Source organism: Camelus bactrianus, chromosome 8, assembly GCF_048773025.1.
Source record: "Camelus bactrianus isolate YW-2024 breed Bactrian camel chromosome 8, ASM4877302v1, whole genome shotgun sequence".
NCBI classification, from domain to species: Eukaryota; Metazoa; Chordata; class Mammalia; order Artiodactyla; family Camelidae; genus Camelus; species Camelus bactrianus.
The window spans coordinates 59,591,160-59,611,043 of NC_133546.1; the positions used below are offsets into that span (position 1 = coordinate 59,591,160).

Consider the following 19,884-nt stretch of genomic DNA (forward strand, 5'->3'; position numbering starts at 1 on the left):
ATAATTAAGAATTTACTGATTATCTTTTATGAAGTTTATGAAAAATTTCAAACATACTGAAAAGTTGATCAGATTTTATACTGAATACTCATACCTATAGCTCAGAATTTTGAGAGCACTTTATATAGGGTAGTATATAGGAAATTATAGTATATAGGCATTTAAAATTACAAATATACTTCAAAAAATTAATTGCATGTATCTTTCTCTAATTCACTATAGAATGGAGCTAACATGAAAGCCCTCTGCCCTATATTTCAAAGATTTTATGCGATTCTGTATCCTAAAAATGCAAGAAATTTCCATAACTGAAAGTTATATATACATATATTACTGAAGTGTTGTTACTTTAGTATTAAATAAAAATTTTACATAATAAGTCATGGTAGTAACTTCTGGTGTTTGGTAAAGAGAAACAATGGCATTTTTTCATGTTATTTTTGGATTCTCTAGGTCTTTGTGGATCCCCTCACAGTAATTGACATGGAGTTTATTGCTAGTACTCTGTTTCCAGCAATTGACAAAAATATTGTTAAAAAAATGGTTGCTTTCAACAACCAAGTAAGTACCTACTTATATTAATTGTTCTTTATTTTTCTGGCTCTATTTGAATCATCGTTTTCTCAACACGGGATACTACCAAATTACCAGTCTATAGCTAAGATAAATCATGTAGAATTCTAAAAGTTTCTAGTTGGAAGATAAGTTACTTATTTGAGGGTTGCAATAATTCAGTTCTGTTGTGTGTATCATTTTTAATGCTTGCAGGTTATTCCTGGCATTGAGAAGTCTGGGTTGAGAGAAAAATATATTTGAATCAAGCCTGTTAAATCTCTGTTTCAGATTATGTATGTGTTTGTAATACATTGATAGTACTTAATGCAGGGCCTAGCAGTGGGACATATTTCCCAGTAAGGGTGTTTTCTTTTCAGATTGATCATGAAGTGACTGTCGAGAAGAAATGGGGGCAAACAGGAGGACCCTGGGAATTCAACCTCCGAGACCTTTTCCGCTGGTGTCAGTTGATGCTAGTTGACCAGTCCCCTGGGTGTTATGATCCTGGGCAGCATGTGTTTTTGGTCTATGGCGAAAGAATGAGAACCAGGGAAGATAAAGAAAAGGTGAGCTTCACACTTGTTCTTTTTGTGTTTCTTTCCATCTTAAAGTTGATACCTTCTTGAGGGAGAGAAGGGTCATACTCATTAACAATAAAGCTGCTTGGAAATTTAGAAGTTTACGGGAAGAGACTAACCAGTCACCTGTCTCAGAGTCTCATAGTATAGTTTGCTTTGGAGGACACAATTTGCTTATCCATCTAAATCCCCTTGACTGCAGACCTTCTTTAAACAGTATTGCCCTCCAGTAAGAAAACCTCGGTCTAAATCACCTTTCCAGGAACAAAGGCAAGAAGCAGGAGGAGACAGGTGATAACCAGTAGAAGAGGAGGGTTTTCTACTTTGTAATAAATGTCAAATTACAAAGTCTTTTATCTAGAAATTATCAATAGATACAGAGAAGGGGATTTTTCTGTATCTAAATGGAACTAAAAATATCCCCTCGTAAGTAGAAAACAACACCAGAATTCCCAGCTTAGTAAACTGTAATAATGCACACATTTTGCTATGTGGTATTTAAAGTCCAGTTAATGGAAACCTCACAACAGCTGCAGGTGGGAGGTGCTGCCATGACCTCTTACAGATGAAGAACCAAGGCTCAGTCATAGAGTCTCAATGTAGTAGTGGCAGAGCCAGCTCTCCACCCCTTTCCACTGTGTCTGCTGTTCCTTCTATTATATCACAGTTGTTTACGAACAAAGTAATTTACAGATCCATGTGAGTTAGAAACGGTAACCTCCTTACTGAAAATGTGAAGATGTGGCTGCCCTGAGCACATGTGGCTTTCACACACTTTTATTCTGCTGCCGAGAGCACAGATCCCTTTTTTACATGGTATCCAGAATCTAGCCCAGCATTAGCTCATTTATTATGTATGGGTCGCTTTCAGTCCTTATATTAGTACAAAGTTTTCAGCTAGTTTTTTGGGTTTGTTGTTGTTGTTGTTGTTTTTGTTTTTTTTTTTGTTTTTTTTAGTATTTTAATTTCTTCATCTACTTAGTAGTTACAGTATATTAATTGTGGCCAGACACTGGCCAGTGTTGGGTAATTGATGTCCGTCAGATGGTGGGTCACTGTAGGGTGTGGAAGATTTCCATCACTCCTCCAATTCAGTTGTTGTATTTGACCAGATAGATGTTTTCTGAGAGGGGGCGGGGGGTGTTAAGTAATAACAGAAGGAGGAAGACTGTAGAAGTGTTTGTAATTTTAACTCTGGTAGAATATCAAGGAGAGATGATACACTTCACAATAGAATGACAGCTAGCTCACCCTCCCAACAAAGAGCTGAGGACAGAGGAGGCTGGCAGCAGCTAGTGAAAGACATGGTTCTCTCTGAGCAGCACTCATTAAAGCATTCACTTTGACAAAAAAGAAAAAAAAAAAAGAAAGGTAGAATAAAAGGTCAGAAGTCACCTGGACCCAGGAGTGGGTAATGGGAGCATTTTTCTCCTGTGTTGCTTTTAGTCTCTTATTCAGTGTTTGCCACTCATGATTTATCTTTATTGTTTTTGTTTTCTGACTTCAGTCCAGGGTACATTGATCATTATGAGCATTGCTACTTTGTTAGAAACGCACAACTTGTAAATATTTTGGGTGGCAGGAATCTTTTCCCCTGCTACGGGCTAAGTTTCTTACACATCCTTATTTTTCCCCTTCTCCAATTTCTCTTAAATTTTAAAAGAAATTCAAAAAAGAAATACAGTTTTTAACAGTATTCCTGCTAAGGAAGGGATAACTGAATGTTAATAATCAGAGAAATAACTTTGGTTATCCTATGTACATAAATATTTACAAAGATGATGTGGTGATTTTGGAGTGATAGAGGCTTAGATTTAAAATCAGTTACCAGCCATGAACAAATCAAATTCTTGTGAATCCTGTTATCCATATCTATAAATAGAAATACCTATTTTGCAAGGCTATTAGGGTGAGAAATGATCTATTAAAGCACCCAATATAATGTTTGGCACATGGTCATTGTTCTTCATAAACTTCATGTTTCTCTTCTACCTTCTTTAGGTGGTATCTTGAATGATGAAAGAAAATTCATTTTTCATCCCAAGATTTGCCACTACTTATGGCTTTATTTTAATTTATGGTACACTTGCTGGACTCTTAAACAGTTTGAAATTATGTGATTACTCTTTTCTTGGGCTTTAGTTTGCTTTCATTCTGAAAAATTAGATGTAATCTGTCTTTTTTATAAGCAAATTGAAAAGAGTAAGGAAATTGTGACGAGTGTTCTCAGAATTTTGTGACTCGTATTGTTGTGTTTTCTAGAAAACTCATTCTTGAAGTTTTGGCTCAGAATTTGGTGGACTGATTTGTGTTTTGATTGTATCACCTTCCTTTAGATCATTGCTGTATTCAAGGATGTGTTTGGTTCAAATTTGAACCCATACATGGGAACCAGACTATTTCACATCACTCCCTGTGATGTTCAGGTGAGGAGGGCAGAATAATCCTCTTTCATTATCTTCTATGGCTTCTTCTGCTCCCACTCCCAGGCACACTTGTGAACTGTCATTGGTATGTCTTTTTCAGCTGGGCTACTCAGTGCTTTCCCGCGGCAACTATGTCCCTCCGCCGACCCACCGTCCCCTGTTGCTCCTGCACCAGTCTTTACAGTCTCTGGAGTCAATTATGAAGTGTGTACAAATGAGCTGGATGGTCATCCTTGTGGGCCCAGCCTCAGTGGGCAAGACCAGCTTGGTTCAGCTCCTGGCACACCTTACTGGTCACACGTTAAAGATCATGGCCATGAACAGTGCAATGGACACCACGGAGCTTCTGGGTGGATTCGAGCAGGTAACTGATCTGCCTTCACATTTTCAGACAGAACACAGTAAACTTTGTGGTCTGATCGATGGTCTTCTATGTTGGTGGTAGCTAAAGGTAGCAGTGTTCTTTGATTCTGGCCATTGGCTCTAATGAGTTCATGTGCTCTGGAAATTGCAGGTGGATCTTATACGGCCATGGAGGCAGCTCCTCGAGAAGGTGGAGGGCACTGTAAGGGCACTGTTAAGAGACAGCCTCCTCGTCAGTGCTGACGATGCAGAAGTAGTGTTGCGAGCCTGGAGCCATTTCTTCCTGACATATAAGCCCAAGTGTCTTGGAGAAGGTGGTAAAGGTGTCACGATGGAGATTGTCAACAAGCTCGAAGCAGTGTTACTGCTTATGCAGAGACTCAACAATAAAATCAGTTCATACTCCAAGGCAGGTATGTGTGTTTGGGTGTGTGTACCAGACACTTACCATTGTCATTTAATGTCCATCTTCAGGTAATATATTTGTAAATGTAATGACCATAATTTTTAAATTAGTTTAATGATTATAAACAATCAAAATTTGTAAATTTTTGTCATAGAAAGTAAAAAGCTAATGTAAAGTTGTCAGGTTGGGGGAGGGTATAGCTCAGTGGTAGAACACGTGCTTAGCATGAAAGAGGTCCTGGGTTCAATCCCTGGTACCTCCATTAAAAAAAAAACTAATAATAAGTAAATAAATAGACCTAATACCCCCCCATAAAGTATTCAGAATTGGTATCCTAAAGAAAAGAAACAGAAAAGAAAATGGTTACTGAGTTTGATGGTTTATTTTGTGTCACCAGCTACAATGATTTGCATATAAAGCTGGTTTTATTTTTTGCTGGCCTATTTTTAAACTTATTAATAATTTTTAAAGAAATTGAGCATTTTAAACTGAAGAATGGAAGTCTACACTGATAAGATGTCTTTATTCATTTTGTATAGAAGGTGGAAGAAATTCCTCAGTTAACATGGAAACATGGATGCTCTCATCTTGTGATACAGCTTTCTGGCTGATGATGAGCATGCCTTTAGGGGAGAATTGATTAAAGGTTAAGGCCTGTCACTAAAATTGTCATTCTTTATTTCTAAAGCCTACTTGTAACTGGTTATTCCTTCGGAATCCTTAGTTATTCCTTAGGAATAGTTGATTCCTTAGTGGGGAAGAAATGAGACTCCCCTCTTCCAGCTGTGTTAACGTTGTGTCCATGACCGTAGGTGGGATAATTTACTTTCTCAAGCAAGAGAATGATTTCATGGTTGATTTGATCTGTCATTTTCCAATTCAGTCTCACCATTTGAATTTGAAATTCTTTACTCATTCATTCAAATTAATTATTAGATGTACTTAATGGAGTCATACATCACTTTAGATATTTTTTAAAGATAGGTATTATAAAACTCACCATTGAGAGATGAATTCCTATCAAGTAATGAGTACTATAGTAAATATATTTACTTCTAACCCTCACAGCAACACTGTATTACAAAGAGAGATTAACCCCATTTTATACATGAGGAAATGGATGCCCATAGAGTTTAAATAACCTGCCAGTGTCTTATAGTTACCAAATAGTTAGACTAGGTTTTGGCTCTATCCTCTCTGACTCCGAAGCCTTGAACCTGGTGTGTGTGTATTTCTTTCACCAGTCTGTTAAAATTTAAATATCTAGGGTAAGTTCTCACAGCTCATTCTCAATATTGCTTTTTATTTAGGATTGACTTTCATTTTGAGTAAATTTCTTGGGATATTAATAGTATAAAAAAAAACTTGGGTCTAAAACAATTTGTCTACTACTATTTTCTTTTTCTTTTTTGGTGGGGAGGGTAATTAGGTTTATTTGTTTATTTATTTTTAGAGGAGATAATAGAGATTGAACCCAGTAGCTCATGCATACTAAGCATGAGCTCTACTACTTGAGCTGTGCCCTCCTCTACTACTGTTTTGTTTTTGGTTAAAAATATCTTTTCTTCTTTTTAGTTATTTATTTATTTTAGTGCTCCTATGATAAACATTTATGACTTTTAAAATATGTTTTAGTTGGTTCATGTTGTATTTTAAATCCTTGTACATATTGAGCATATTTATAATAGCTTTATTAACATAAAAATGTAGCACTTAGCAACTCAGGCAAGAAAATATATCTAGTAATTTTAATTAGGTACTGGGCATTTTGGATTTAAGTTGGTGAGTGGTGTATTTTGCTTTTTGGAGTCTTTTTGTTTGTTTGTTTTTTGGTGAGAGGAGGCAATTGAGTTGCTTATGGATCATTTTTATCTTGACAAGCTTGCTCTTAAGCTGTTTAAGGTCAGGTCTAGAGTAATCTTTACTCCAGGGCTAAATTAGCCCCACTATTGAGGCGTGGCCCTGTCATATTTAAACTGAATGTCCTGTGTATTCCATGGAGTCTTTTTGCTTTGACTGGTGGGAACTGGAGTTTTACTCAGTCCTGGGTGAACTCCGAGAATTGTTCAGCTCATAGCTCCCCAGTAATTATCCCCTTTCCTTGGAATTTTTTGCTTATGCTTGTAAAGCTTTAGCCTTTACATACATGTGTAGATTATTATCGCGCCAAAGACTCCAGGAGCCCTTATCTAGATTTCTGGATCTCTTTCTGAGTAGCTTGCTCCCCCTTTTTTCTCTTTCTCTTTCTCTCTCACTCTCTCCCCCTTTCCCCCTCTCCCCTCCTCTCACTCCCTTCCTTTTTTTTTTTTAAATGGAGGTAATGGGGATTGAACTCAGGGCCCTGTGCGTGCTAAGCATGCACTCTGCCACTGAACCATACTATACCCCCACCCCAAGTAACTTTTTTGTTCTGAGTGCTTTGCCCCTCATTCTAGTTGTTTCAGTCTTCCTGAATTCCAGCCTGTCTCCTCAAGTCAGGGAGGCCTTGGGATCTGTTTGAGTTCCGCCTCCCTGCTTTGCAATCCAGAAATTGCTTCCAGGCAGAAAGCCAGGGCAATTATAGGGCCTCTTTCCCTCAGGTGCCACAGTCCTGTGCTATCTTTTGTTCAGTGTCTGAAAGCAGTTGTTTCATATATTTTACCAGTTTTCTAATTGTTAACACTGGGATGTTAAGTCTAAAATAAACCTTGTTATTCCTTCATGGCTAGAAATAGAAATCCAACATGTATTACCTTGTGATATGAAAAAGGGTCATGAAACAATTTCTAACAAGAAAGATCAATTGAAAAATTTCTGGGAAAGGGCTATATAAACTATAAAGCACTAAACAAATAAATACCAGTTGTTACTATATATGCCGTGGTCGTTATGAAGAAGCCCAGTGTAATGACATTGATTACATTTTGCCAGCTCACAGCACTTTCATGCAGCCTAAGTGCACTAATATGTGCGAGACATCATCCTTCTGCCATTTGAGAAACTGTGATGCATAAAGATCCATCCCCCCTGAGTCAGCTCTATGTAGCCATTCATTCAGAAAGCCACGAGGAAGTATTTTCTGTCTCCAAACCTAATTTCTTACTCGTTTAGACAAAAACAACAACAAAAAAATCCTGTTTACTGGAGGATTTAAATAACCAGGCCAGAAGTTCCCAGCATTCTTTTTAAAAATTCAAGTTTTGGGGGTTGTTTTGTTTGCTTTTGATTACCCTGGTTTGAATTTAAATGTTGTGCTGTGACATTTCAGAGTTTGCCAAACTCGTGGAAGAATTCCGAAGTTTCGGGGTGAAGCTTGTGCAGTCAGCCAGTGGCCGCAGCCATGGCACGTTCGAATGGGTTGACAGCATGCTGGTTCGGGCCCTGAAGTCTGGAGATTGGCTTTTGATGGACAATGTTAACTTCTGCAAGTAAGGACCTTGAATTCAGTCAGGAGTGGGCCTGACTGAAATTTGGGATATGCTTATCAAAGTAGAAACCCAGGTGGAAGCTCTGGTATTTTTAATTAACCATTTTCTTAACTAGAAACACATCCTCAGCTATATCTGCCAAAGAGCCAGATCTTTTTGTGGGCTTTTTTTTTAATTTTTTTTTTTTTTGTAGGGGGAGGTTCAGCTATATTCTGTAGAGAACAATGGTATTTGATCATTAGCTGCAAGATTTTAGTCCCATCTCATAGTTTTGAGCTGAACTGAAGGCTAACAAAATTGCATTACTTTCCCAGCCAAAATCCTTTGACTTATACCTTTTTATTCAACATGAGAAATCTTCCTTTTGTTAGGATCATTCTTGAGTACAGATTTTTGAGATAGAGGGTCTGACACAGGGCAGACGTTCAGTAAATGTGCATTCATTTTGTATCACTTGAGTCTAAAGTAAGGAAAAGGGCAGGCATGAAACTACTGTACCTATACAGTGAGCATTGATACAGGTCAGGTGGTGAGTTTGTCTACCTGGAGCATTTTTCAAAATGTTCTGAGTTAAAATCCAGTTAAATTTAAATGGATTCAGTAATGTTGGGAGGTGGGGGAGAGAAGAAGGGAAAGAGAAAACAGTTTTAGTTCAGAGAACTTTCTGTCATTTTCCTTAATGTATTTATCCAACAAACATTTTGTGTATTTACCATGTATGAATCTCTGGACTGTGCCTTGGGGAGTGAAAAGGGGAACTGATGGGGAAAGAGATCACAGTTCTGTATGGAAGTGTGATCTGTGCTGAACGGAAGACATGGGTCAGGAGCAGTGGAAGGCCTGTGCTTGGAACGTGGAGTCACTGCAGCTCGTCATCTGGTCTTGGATTCTCTCTGTGCAGCCCATCGGTGCTGGATCGTTTGAACGCTTTGCTTGAACCTGGAGGTGTCCTCACTATTAGTGAGAGAGGAATGATTGATGGATCCACTCCCACCATAACACCAAATCCAAATTTCAGGTATTTATGCCTCTTAAGTTTCTGCCCAAGAATCTGACAGCTTTAATATCAGAGGTGGACACTGAGTATGGCCGTCTTATATACCATATTTGTACACAGTCATGAGCATGTTTATCCATCCATTCATTGATTTTGGTTAACAAATACTGAGGCTCTGCTGTTTTCTAGGTGCTGGAAGGCTCTTGGGCACAGCAGTAAATAAGAAAGATGAAACTCTGCCTTGGGTTGGTGGTGAAGGGTGGAAGCAGGGATACCAGTTTCAAGCCTTTTGCAGCAGTTCAGACAAGATAGCTTAGAGCAGTCAGGTCAGTGGGAGTTGCTGATGGCCTTGCAGATTGAGAAAAAGAGAAAGCAAGGATGGCATCTAAGTTTTTGGCTTGAGTACTTGGGTAAATGGGATGCCATTCATTGAGAAAGGGAAGACTGGCAAAGGAGCAGATTTGGTGTGGGACAGGCCAGCAGGTATCAGCTGTTTAGTTTTGAAGGCAAGTGTGAGATGTCAGGTAGCCAGGTGGAGAAGTTGATGGATAGTGAACTTATGACACTAAGTGTTTTGGAGAATACACTGTTCCCTTTTCTGCTTTCTGTAGGTGAGTTAGAATGATGAATTAGCACTGCCTGATTTGGGGGATAATCTGAAAGTAAGAATTTTAGTTCTCAGTACTAAAGGAGCACTGGATATACAATACTTAGTTCCTTAAGAAAGTAGGTCTAGGGAAACTGACTTGCTGTATTGATGCATTTTGGAACTGGAGAGCAGAATACAGTTGAAAGTAGCGTTTGTGAGTTGAGTTAGTGGTGTCTCCTTTAATCTCCCTGAGGATGAGTGAGCCACATGAGATCTGCCCTCACCAGTTGTTGCTGAGCTGCACCATTATTTGCACTGAGGTTTTAATTTTTTTCCTTTGAATTGCTATACTCCTAGGCTTTTTCTCTCAATGGATCCTGTTCATGGAGAAATATCTCGAGCTATGAGGAATCGTGGACTTGAAATCTACATTCCAGGAGAAGGAGACAGGAGCATCCCAGATGCCCTGGATTTGAAAGTTCTACTGCACAGCCTTGGGTTGGTGGGGGACAGCGTGTGTGACACCCTCTTGGCTTTGCACACAGAGACCCGAAGTGCTGTTGTAGGTAAGGTGCTTGACTTCTAGACTTCTGCAGCGTTTTATTCCTCTGGAAATTCATGTTACTCCATTTGACTGCTAGCCTAGGAGTCCTTACATTTAGCATACATAGAAATAGAAATTACCAAGAAAGCCTGTAAAAACATGTGCTGGTACCCTTCTTCCCCCCAAGAGATAGGGTTCAGCAGATCTGAGTGAGGCACAGGAGTCAGTATGTTAAAAAAAGCTTCCTTGGTAATTCTGATGCATGTAATCAGAGGCCCACACTCCGAGGAATACTGTTTTTGGCACTGAGATTGGTGCAACTTGTCCCACATGTCTTCAGGGTCATCACTGAATGTCCTGAAAGTTGAATAAAGAGGGAACTTTGAATTGTTGAAAACAGACAGGTGTTCTTCTTCTAAATGTCCAAATATACAAGGAAGCAGTAATAAGTAGCAATAATAATAATGAAAAATTACTTATTAAGGAACTACTCTGTGTTAGGTACAATGTTGGCTGCTCATTTAGTCCTCACATTAGTTTTGCAAGGCGTGCATGTTTCCATTTTACAGATAAGGCTCAGAGAAGCTGGGTAACTTGTCAAAGCCAAACAGTTAATAATGACAGCTGGGATTTGAAAGTAGGTCTGTTACATTTCATAGCCCATGGTTCTTTTTGGCACCATGCTCATTTTGTCACCTGTAGTGTATGTCAGCTTTAAATCAAGGGTATAACATGGCCAGGCTGTATCACATTTGTAAGTGAGTCATCTGGTCACTTCCACATTATATGCTGCTGACAGCCAGAGAGAGAGGGGAGCGAGGCAAGGTAGGAGGGAAGGGATACGACTGTTCCCACAAGCTCACTGAGTGATAGTGAGACCCTGGAGTCCACTTAGAAGCCTTCCTAAAATAAGTGTCTGGGTGGATTTGAGTGGAGGTATGATGTGAAGATGACATTTGTCCATTTTCGTTGGAAATTTTGCAGAACCTGTTGCTCACAGATGGCGCTATTTCTTCTTTCTAGGTTCTCCAGCATCCTCTGTGTCAACTCTGATTCAGACAACCGTACTCATCGTGCAGTACCTACAGCGAGGGCTGAGCTTGGACAGAGCCTTTTCGGAAGCATGCTGGGAGGCCTATGTCCGCTCCCAGCACTCACCAGCCAACCAGCAGGTACTGTGGAGTGTTCATACAGCTTTCTAATCATAACACTACCCTTAGTAGGAGGACAGTCTACTGGTATCAACTTTAATGACCTAAGAGTTGACCACTGCAGTTATGCTGTAACAGGGATCTGGTATCCAGGCACTTTTTCCAGAAAATAGCATCGATGTAAAATATAAATATCCCTTGAAACTTGCCTCTCGGCAGAAAAAGTGAAGTATAGTTTGTAAAGTTGTACACTGAGGAATGTGAGTGTTGTGAGATAATCACAAGCGGCCTAGAAAACTGCTGTTGCTGTGCTAGCTTTGTGGTAATAGCACTTACATCCCTGTGCCTGTGCACCGTGTGTTTTTATCTCCTCCCAGCTTGTGCAGGCTTTATTGGAGAAACACGTTTCTTCTCTGCGAGCACATGAAACCTGGGGTAGCTCCATTCTTGCCATGGGGCTGTGGCCAGATTCTCTGCCCTCGGCTCTGTTTGCTACAGAAGATTCTCACCTTTCTAAAGTCCGAAGCGATGGGCAGATCTTAGCATATTGTCTCAACAGACTGAGCATGAAAACAAGCAGCTGGGCAAGGTTAGTGGAGCCATGGGCTTGCGTGTCTTCTTTTCTTTTCTCTTCTTCTTTTTTTTAATTATAATGATCATGACCCAGTATATTTGACCAGAATGTTATTTGGTTATTTTCCACATAGCTTGCTTTTTATTGTGATATTTTATTGCTCCCTATTGATCACAATGAAGGTAGATGTTTTAATTGTCCCCCTTTGGAGGGGACTCGCATTTTCCCCATCAGCCTCTTTGGTACATTATTTGTAAGGTTATTTTCTAGTTTCTTTGAAAGTTTATTCTAGTACTGACTTTGCCTATTGCAATACATTTCAGGATTCAGGCTCTTACTTTACCAGATTTAGAGAAAATTATGCAGTCCTCCCACCCGGAGAGCTTGAAGTTCAGTTCAGTTGAAATGGATACTTGCTGGATCGATGAACCAGATGCTCTGGCCATGGCTGTTAAATTGCTCATAGAAAGAGCAACCAATCAAGACTGGATGCTCAGAGTTAAATGGCTTTATCATTTAGCCAAAAATATGCCACAGGGGCTTGGTGAGTAGAGAAGCTTCATTTGTATAATGAGGGAATTTATGTACACTAACTCTGCTTCAGTAACTCAGCAATTGTGTGACTACACTATTAAAATTATATCTGGGAGAGCTCCTAGCAGGGTATTTATGACTTAGCATTACTGTTTATGTAGCTTTTAAAACATGTAAGGAACACGTCTGCCCTTAGTTGTTCCTTGAGAGAAACTTTTTCCTGTGTAACCCTTAGCATTTCAGGATCCATCCAGCTTTCTATTCCAAAAGGAAAATGTGCTATATTGTGTTACTTTTCAAGTTTTTGAACATAATACTTTTTTCTTTTCTTTTTGCTATGTTAATTCGGTTGCTCACCTATTTTATTTGGGAAAGGGTTGCTTTTGGTAAATTCACTTCCACAAAAGTGCGTAAGATTCTAATCTTATTTTAGTTCCAGTGCTGTAAGTGGTCATGCTTAATTTCATTGTCCTTTTTTCATTCTAAGCGGCAAACGCAACAGGTACAACATTGTATAAGTTGTAAAGTGCAGGATGTGGAATTTATTGGTAGATCTTGTAGATGAGCCAATGAATGTGTATATTACTGTGTGGTATTTTTGATGTCTAAATATATGTAGAGAGAGATTGTATAAATATTCTCATCTGTGTTGTCCTCTGTGATAGCAACTAGCCACGGGTGGCTACTAAACTGTAACATGTGAAGTGGTTGCCCCAACAGTGCAGCAGTAGAACATTTTTGTCCTTGCAGTAAGTTTTCACTGCTTTAGGTGCTAACATTTGCTTCTCCTTTCCTTACAGAGTCAATACAGATTCATTTGGAAGCCAGTGCTGCATCTCTTAGGAATTTTTACTCAAATTCTCTCTCATCTGGGGTCAGTAATGTCATCAAAATATTACAACCAAATGTAACAGGTACTGCACCTGACTTGATTTCTGGCTCTCAGCACTGTTTAGGAAACTTGTCCATTGAGTTCATGGCAAAAAGATCTGTCAGAGCTCCCGCTTGTAGCAAACAGTATCCAAATATGAATTCTGCTACTATTTTTAAAACTATGCATCCTTCAGTTTCTGAAAGAGGATGATACAGTGTAGTGGGAAGAGCACAGTAATCGGAAAACTTTGAAAAATAGGGGAATTAAATTTGTTTGGAGCACCTTCCACTGACGATAGTCTGTGATTTATTAGTACTGTTAACAGAAGGCATTTTAAACTGTGGGCTATTTTGAGTTGAAGGGAAAACAATACCAGATCAGTTTCTTCAGAAAACAGAAAACCATAATGATGAAGTTGTAAAAAGCCTTAAATACAAAGTTACAAATCAAAACCATTGTGATAAAAAGTATAGCCATCCAAGCTACCTAATCAAATGAGGTATTCAGAATTTCTCAATCTTCATCTGATATTGATGAAAGCATACTGTTAGCCATTTGGTTTTGAAAACAAAAATATACAGGATGCTTTTGTGCTAAACCTTATGTTTATATAATTATAATCTTATGTATACTTGTGATTATCTTATGTGTGCTAAAAGTAATGGGGCAAATGGTTGAGCAGAAGTCAAACAACAGAGAGAACTTCTGTAGTGGTCAGATCGTGGCTGAACTGGACTATGACTTTGGTCCTTGGGAACACAGTTCTAGGGTAGAGGAGCAGGTCCCCTTTGTGGCAGACATGGCTTGCGCGCTGTTGGCACATATTCACTCATTCCCCCTTCCCCTTTTCAGTTGTGTAGCTCTGGAGTGTATAGTCTTGTTGGACTTTGGAATATGGGTTCCCCAGATGTGTCTTGCTGTTCACAGTAGGCATTTGTTCGTCTGCTCTATGGTGAATACTTTTAAAACTTGAAGTGCTCCACTGACCCATCCAACCCAGCCACCTTCAAATTGATGTTGCCATCGTTTTGTCTTACCTCCTTCCTCTGGGTTCTCAACCCCTGGAGCGGCTCAGAGTCCAGTCACTGCTGCTTTACAGTAGAGATACCAAGTTTGAGCCGAAGGAGCAAGAGGTGGCAATAGCCCCATCCTATGATTATAAAGAAATGGCTTTATAAGCAGTGAGCAAGCGAAATAATCTTGAGTTGTTTTTCTTCTTGAACACAAATAATGTGATGTGTTCATTCATTTTCTGCCATGTAAGGTAGGTTTTGTTTTGTTTTTTGTGTTTTGTGGTTAATGGTGAAAGATTGGTTAAATAAGTCCATTCTTTTCTAACCAGTAGTGAGATGGAGCTAGTGAATGCATTTGGTTGGAGTGTTTATGTCCTAGCAGAAGTTAAACCTTATATCCTACAGTGGAATGAATTTTCAAGACTAGAAGAATTTGCTTTTAGAAAGGAAATAGTGTAAAAGCTGTTGAATCCTACTTTTTCTAATGTCATGGCCTGAAGCCATTTCCCTGTTCCACCTCTTCCCCATGTGGACTCAATATGATCAAAGTAAAACAATGAAAATCCTCAACTGAAATTTGCTGCGCAAGGTGTTTTAACTCCAAAATTCTACTTTTTATTTTGTTTTTTAAACCAGATGAATTTGTGATCCCTCTGGACCCCCGATGGAATATACAGGCTTTGGACATCATTAGAAATTCGATGGACTTTGACCCACAAACGGACCAGCCTGAGCAGCTCTTTGCCCTTTTAGAGTCTGTTGCAAACAAGTAGGTGAAGCCTGCTGTTCTGGGCACCATTTGCCTCACTGTACACTGTGGCTTCACAGGTTACCTGTTCCCAAGACTCTGTCAAGTCTAATTTATACGTGGTTTAATTTTATGAACCTGAGAAAATCTGTGGGTGTTAGATGTGATTGCTTTCATCACCACCTCTCCTTCACGCTCCGTGCACAGTGAAGTCACTGACTGTGATGTCAAAGTACCTGTGAATGTGGCAGGGCCTTAATAATTTAATAGAGTGCTTTAATAGATACATCGATGAAGCACTAGTGGTGGGGTTTATTTTATGGCTCATCCTTTATTATGGGATAGTCGTGTTTCCACTGTTTTCTGTGTGATTGCCAGCAGCTCCTTGCATTTTCACCTGCTTGTTCTCTCACATGTCCTCTCCTCCTGGCCCATCAAATGCTGGAGACAGACATACACACTCACAGTAAAAATTTACATAATTGTTATATATATAAGCTTGTCTTTCATCACTCTTTAATGTAATTATCAGTAATATTTTTTAATTGGTCGTCAGTGTAATACATTTTAAAAAATAATTTTGTAATAGAGTATAATGTCCTTTACAGAAAAGTGCACTAATGAGTATACATCGTTTGAATGAATTTTCACAAAGTGAACTCACGCGTGACGTGTAGTAGCATCTTAAAGGCCCCTTTGTCCCTGCTCGCAGCAGCTCCCCCTTATTCCTCTCCTAGCACTGCAGATTAGGTGTGTGGTGGCCAGTTTTAAGAGTTCACAGTGCTGTTCATCAGACCACAGCAGAGCCACACAGTGGGGCCTGCAGTCTCCTGAGCCTTCTGTCTTCCTCCCCGAGCTGGGCTGGCAGCCCTCTCACCTCCATCTCTCTTCTCTAGTCCAGAATTTACGGAGGTGGGGGGGAGGGAATGGCAGGTTGAGGGAGACTGATGTTCCAGGGGGCCTCAGGATTCAGCGGGTAGAGGAGTGGTAAGTATTATTAACTGTTAACTATTTGTTATGTTATGAAATCTCATTTCAGGACAATCATTTATCTTGACCGGGAAAAGCGGATTTTTACTGAAGCAAATTTGATTTCTGTTGGTGGCAGAAAGTTGAGAAATAGTGTTTTGAGAATGTCCTTTGAATTCCATAAAGGTAAGACCATTACCTTTAGTTTCTTGAGTTTTGCCTCTGTTTATATAACATTGCGGAAGGTGAGAGAGAGATTCAGCAGCTGCTGCCATGTTACTGATTCCTTTTGATTTGCTGGCCTGACTTTAAACATGCTCCCTGATTCAGTATTAATGACTAGATGCTTTTTACATGTTCTTGATCTCATTTCCCTTTTGTAGCAACCATGTGAGGTAGGTCTCGAGGAGAAGGAGGCACAGAGATGCTCAAGGTCACATCTGCAGCCTATAGCAGAGCTAGAAGTTCAAATGTAGGTCTGGTTCAAAAAGTACAAGCTCATAAGCATTTAGTTATAGGGTCTTTCTTCCTCTCTCCTTTATTTTTTAAAATTGAAAAGACTGTATTTCTTGGAAAATAGTCAAACTATATAGAAGCATAGAAATTGAAAAAGTCTACTCTTGCAGCAGCTACTGATAATAGTAGATTCGTTTATATCCTCTTATAACTGTGTTATCTATCCATCCACTCATATATATACTTAGTTTGTTTTGTATTTGAACAAATGCTTTTTTTCACTAAGATGTTATGAATAGCCCTGGGTATATATGCCTAATTTGCTAACTTTAGTAACAATAGGCAAAGAATTGCTTTTGATTTTGATTTTTATATTGAGAATAACATTAAGTTATAGATTAGTGTGGATTTTTTAAATGTCCAGAGATTAATTTAAATATGATTGAATGTTCTTATTTCATTTATACCAACTCTAAGATCCAGAGAGCTATCACAGCCTGCCTCATGAAATCGTGGTCAATCTTGCTGCTTTTTTTGAACTTTGTGATGCACTAGTCATGCTCTGGGTACAGTCCTCCCAGGGGATGGTGTCTGATGCCAGTGTCAACAAGGTGAGGAGATGTACCTGTTTTTATTTCAAACAACACATTTCTTGACACAAAGATTCTTAGAGGCAAGACTAATTTCAGTGTTGTTTTATATATACATATCTATCTCCAATATTAATTGAGAAACTTAACTGTTCTTAGGAGATATAAATATTTATGTATATTTTAAAGCTTTATGGGGGCTTAATTGACATACAATAATTGCATATATTTTAAGTGTACAATTTTATGTTTTGACACATATTCCTCTGTGATACCATCACCACAGTCATGACAGTGAACATATCCATCACCCTGAAACTTTTCCTCTCGTTCTTTTGCTTTCACTTTCTTTTTCCTGCCGCCATCTCCAACTAGGTATCCATTGATCTGCTTTCTGTGAATACTGATCAGTTGCATCTTCTAGCAATTTATTTATATATTTTTCTATTTGGCTACTTTTCCTCAAAATTGTTATTTTCGGACACACCCATATTGTTTTATGTATCAAGAATTTGTTCCTTTTTATTGCAAAGTAATATTCCATTGAATATATGTACTACAACTACAATGCATCCACCTGGTGAAAAACATTGGTATTTTAACAGTTATTTTAATTCACTTAAGCCTTCTTAGACATGATTGTCACATGGATTAAATTAGGTTTGAATCCAGATTATTCCAGTAATTCTGGTAAACTAGAATTGTAGATCTTAAACTTTTTAGTCCCCCTTATAATCATAAAAGTTACCAAGGACCTCAAAGAACTTTTGTTTATGTGGTTACATGTATCCGTATTTACTACAGTATGAAATAAATCAGAGAAATGTAAAAAATATTTATTAATCTGTTTACAAACACAGCAAATCCATTTTATGTTAATATGAATAGCCATTTTAATGAAAAGCAACTGTTTTTCAAAACAAATATTAGTAAGAAGAGTGGAACTGTTTTACATTTGTGCAAGTCTCTTTAATGTCCAGCTTAACAGAAGAAAGCTGGATTCTCACACCTATTTCTGCATTCAGTCTCTTACAATATGTTGTATGGGTTGAAGTTTGTGAAGAAAAACTGGCCTCTTTTCATATGGTTAAGAGGTTGGAAAGGTAGGAGTATTTAAATAAACATTTCATATAATTGTGAATACTTTTCTTTGATCCTGTACCACAACTTGACAAGTGGTAGTTTTGTAAAGATAGCTTGTACTGCAGAATCTGAAAAAACATCACTGAACTTGCCATGTGTTAAAATTCATTGATTTGGCCTGCACTTTGGATGGACTTTTATACTTTCATGTATTTGTAGCTCATGTATTGGTAATTTGGAAAATATTATTCACTGAAATATCAGATCCTGTGAATGTTGACACATTTCATTTTTCAATATAAATAAATTTTTAAAAGTCACATTCATGAAAAATTACCACAAACCTCATCAGAATCTTTAAGCATTGGGATGTTGTCATGCTCTTAGTTTTTCAAAGTTCTAGGTTTTGCTTGAAAGTTTGAATTTTATTATCAGCAACAAATACCCTCATGTTTTTCCTGAACTGGCAGATTCACCACATTCATTTTCTGTATGGTGTTTGCTGGATACCCAATCATAGTTTGCCGGGGTTTTTTTTTTTGTACCATCAGTGCAAATGTCAACATAGTGAAAAAGGCATACAATGTGATACCATTATGAAAATAGCTTTGACATCATAAAACCTGAAAGGAATCACCCAATCTTGAGATTACTTTACTGCAAAATACATAATTAGAAGAGCAGCGGTGTTAGAGACTCAGAATACCTGATTTGCATTAAAAAGCTACATTAATGAAAAGAACGGTTATTGTCATAAGGGTAGACACATAGACCAATGAAACAAAGAAAAGAATTCAGAAATAGACCCTCACCCACATGGTCAGTTAATTTTTTTGTTTCGGGGGTGCAAATATGCAAGGATAATTCAATGGGGAAAACCGTTCATTCAACAAATAATGAACAAATAGATATCCACACAGTAAACTAAAAATGAGCCTTTACCTCCTCCTTATGTTATATATCAAATTTACCTCAAAATGGATCCTAGACTCATATCTAAAAGCTAAAATTATGAATCGTCTGAAAAAACATAGGAGAAAATATTAACATCCTGAGGATAGGCAAAGATTTCAGAGCATTCTTCATAAAAGAAAAAAACTGATGAACTAAATTTTGTCAAAATTAAAAACTTCTGTTGTTAACAACTTTAAGAATGAAAGCACTGGGAGAAACTGTTTTCAACTCATATAAACAAGTAATAAGATAGCCCAATTTAAAAAATGGGCTAGAGAATTTGAATAGATGCATCTCAGAAGATTTATGAATGCCCAGTAAAAACGTGAAAAATGCAACATCATTAACTATCAAGGAGATGTAAATTGAAACCATAATGAGGTGCCACCCACCTGAATGGCTAAAATTAAAATTGCCAACAGCAGCAAGTATTGGCAAGGAAGTGGAACATGAACTCGCCTACCCTGCTGGTTGGAATATCAAGTGGTTACAGGTGCTTTGTAAAATGAGTTGGCATTTTCTTATAACATTGCATGTACACTTACACATGACCCAATAATTTATTTTTCTCTAATACCTCTGAATGCCAAGTAATAGGAGGAAAGATCTTTCTCTTCTCAGACTGCCTTAATATCCCTAAAAATATTCCAGTTGAATGCTAGACCTTTAGCATGTTGAGTATTGATTAACAATTGAAGTCTGCGTTTTGTGCCTTTAACGAGGAGATGTTTGTGAACAGTTTTGGTTTACTTTGTTTTTAGATCTTGGGTTCTGTGCGGTGGCGGGACCGATTTTGGAGTGTGGCTGACTCAGTAAAAGTGGATGCCCCAGGCCTGGCCCTGCTTGCCCTTCACTGGCACTGGGTTTTAAAACATGTGGTCCGTCAGATCCCCCAACTCCTGATGAACCATGAAGACAAGTAAGACAACATCTACAGTACTGATGTTAAAGAGAGGAGGGTTTGGAATTGAAACTTGTTTCTTCTTACTTTACTTTGGTTTGTTCCATTGGCCTATTGGTGAATGTAAATCAAATATAAAATGTAAGTGATGTCACTGACTATCCAGCTTTTC

General features: G+C 38.3%; 1 protein-coding gene across 2 annotated transcripts in view; it reads left to right on the forward strand.

The window, feature by feature from the left end:
• MDN1 (midasin AAA ATPase 1) overlaps positions 1 to 19,884 on the forward strand; it is a 140,073-nt gene that overhangs the window by 69,235 nt on the left and 50,954 nt on the right. For both annotated transcript variants that reach the window (XR_012508730.1, XM_074368618.1), the window contains exons 39-54: positions 454 to 561; positions 933 to 1,121; positions 3,470 to 3,559; positions 3,660 to 3,923; positions 4,074 to 4,335; positions 7,576 to 7,735; positions 8,637 to 8,753; positions 9,679 to 9,887; positions 10,889 to 11,037; positions 11,394 to 11,605; positions 11,914 to 12,134; positions 12,925 to 13,038; positions 14,648 to 14,780; positions 15,799 to 15,914; positions 16,662 to 16,795; positions 19,573 to 19,730. Coding sequence is in view for 1 of the 2 variants with exons in the window: in XM_074368618.1 (XP_074224719.1) it covers positions 454 to 561; positions 933 to 1,121; positions 3,470 to 3,559; positions 3,660 to 3,923; positions 4,074 to 4,335; positions 7,576 to 7,735; positions 8,637 to 8,753; positions 9,679 to 9,887; positions 10,889 to 11,037; positions 11,394 to 11,605; positions 11,914 to 12,134; positions 12,925 to 13,038; positions 14,648 to 14,780; positions 15,799 to 15,914; positions 16,662 to 16,795; positions 19,573 to 19,730 (2,636 nt within the window). In the remaining variant the exon portion in view is untranslated. The remainder of the gene's footprint in view (positions 1 to 453; positions 562 to 932; positions 1,122 to 3,469; positions 3,560 to 3,659; positions 3,924 to 4,073; positions 4,336 to 7,575; positions 7,736 to 8,636; positions 8,754 to 9,678; positions 9,888 to 10,888; positions 11,038 to 11,393; positions 11,606 to 11,913; positions 12,135 to 12,924; positions 13,039 to 14,647; positions 14,781 to 15,798; positions 15,915 to 16,661; positions 16,796 to 19,572; positions 19,731 to 19,884) is intronic.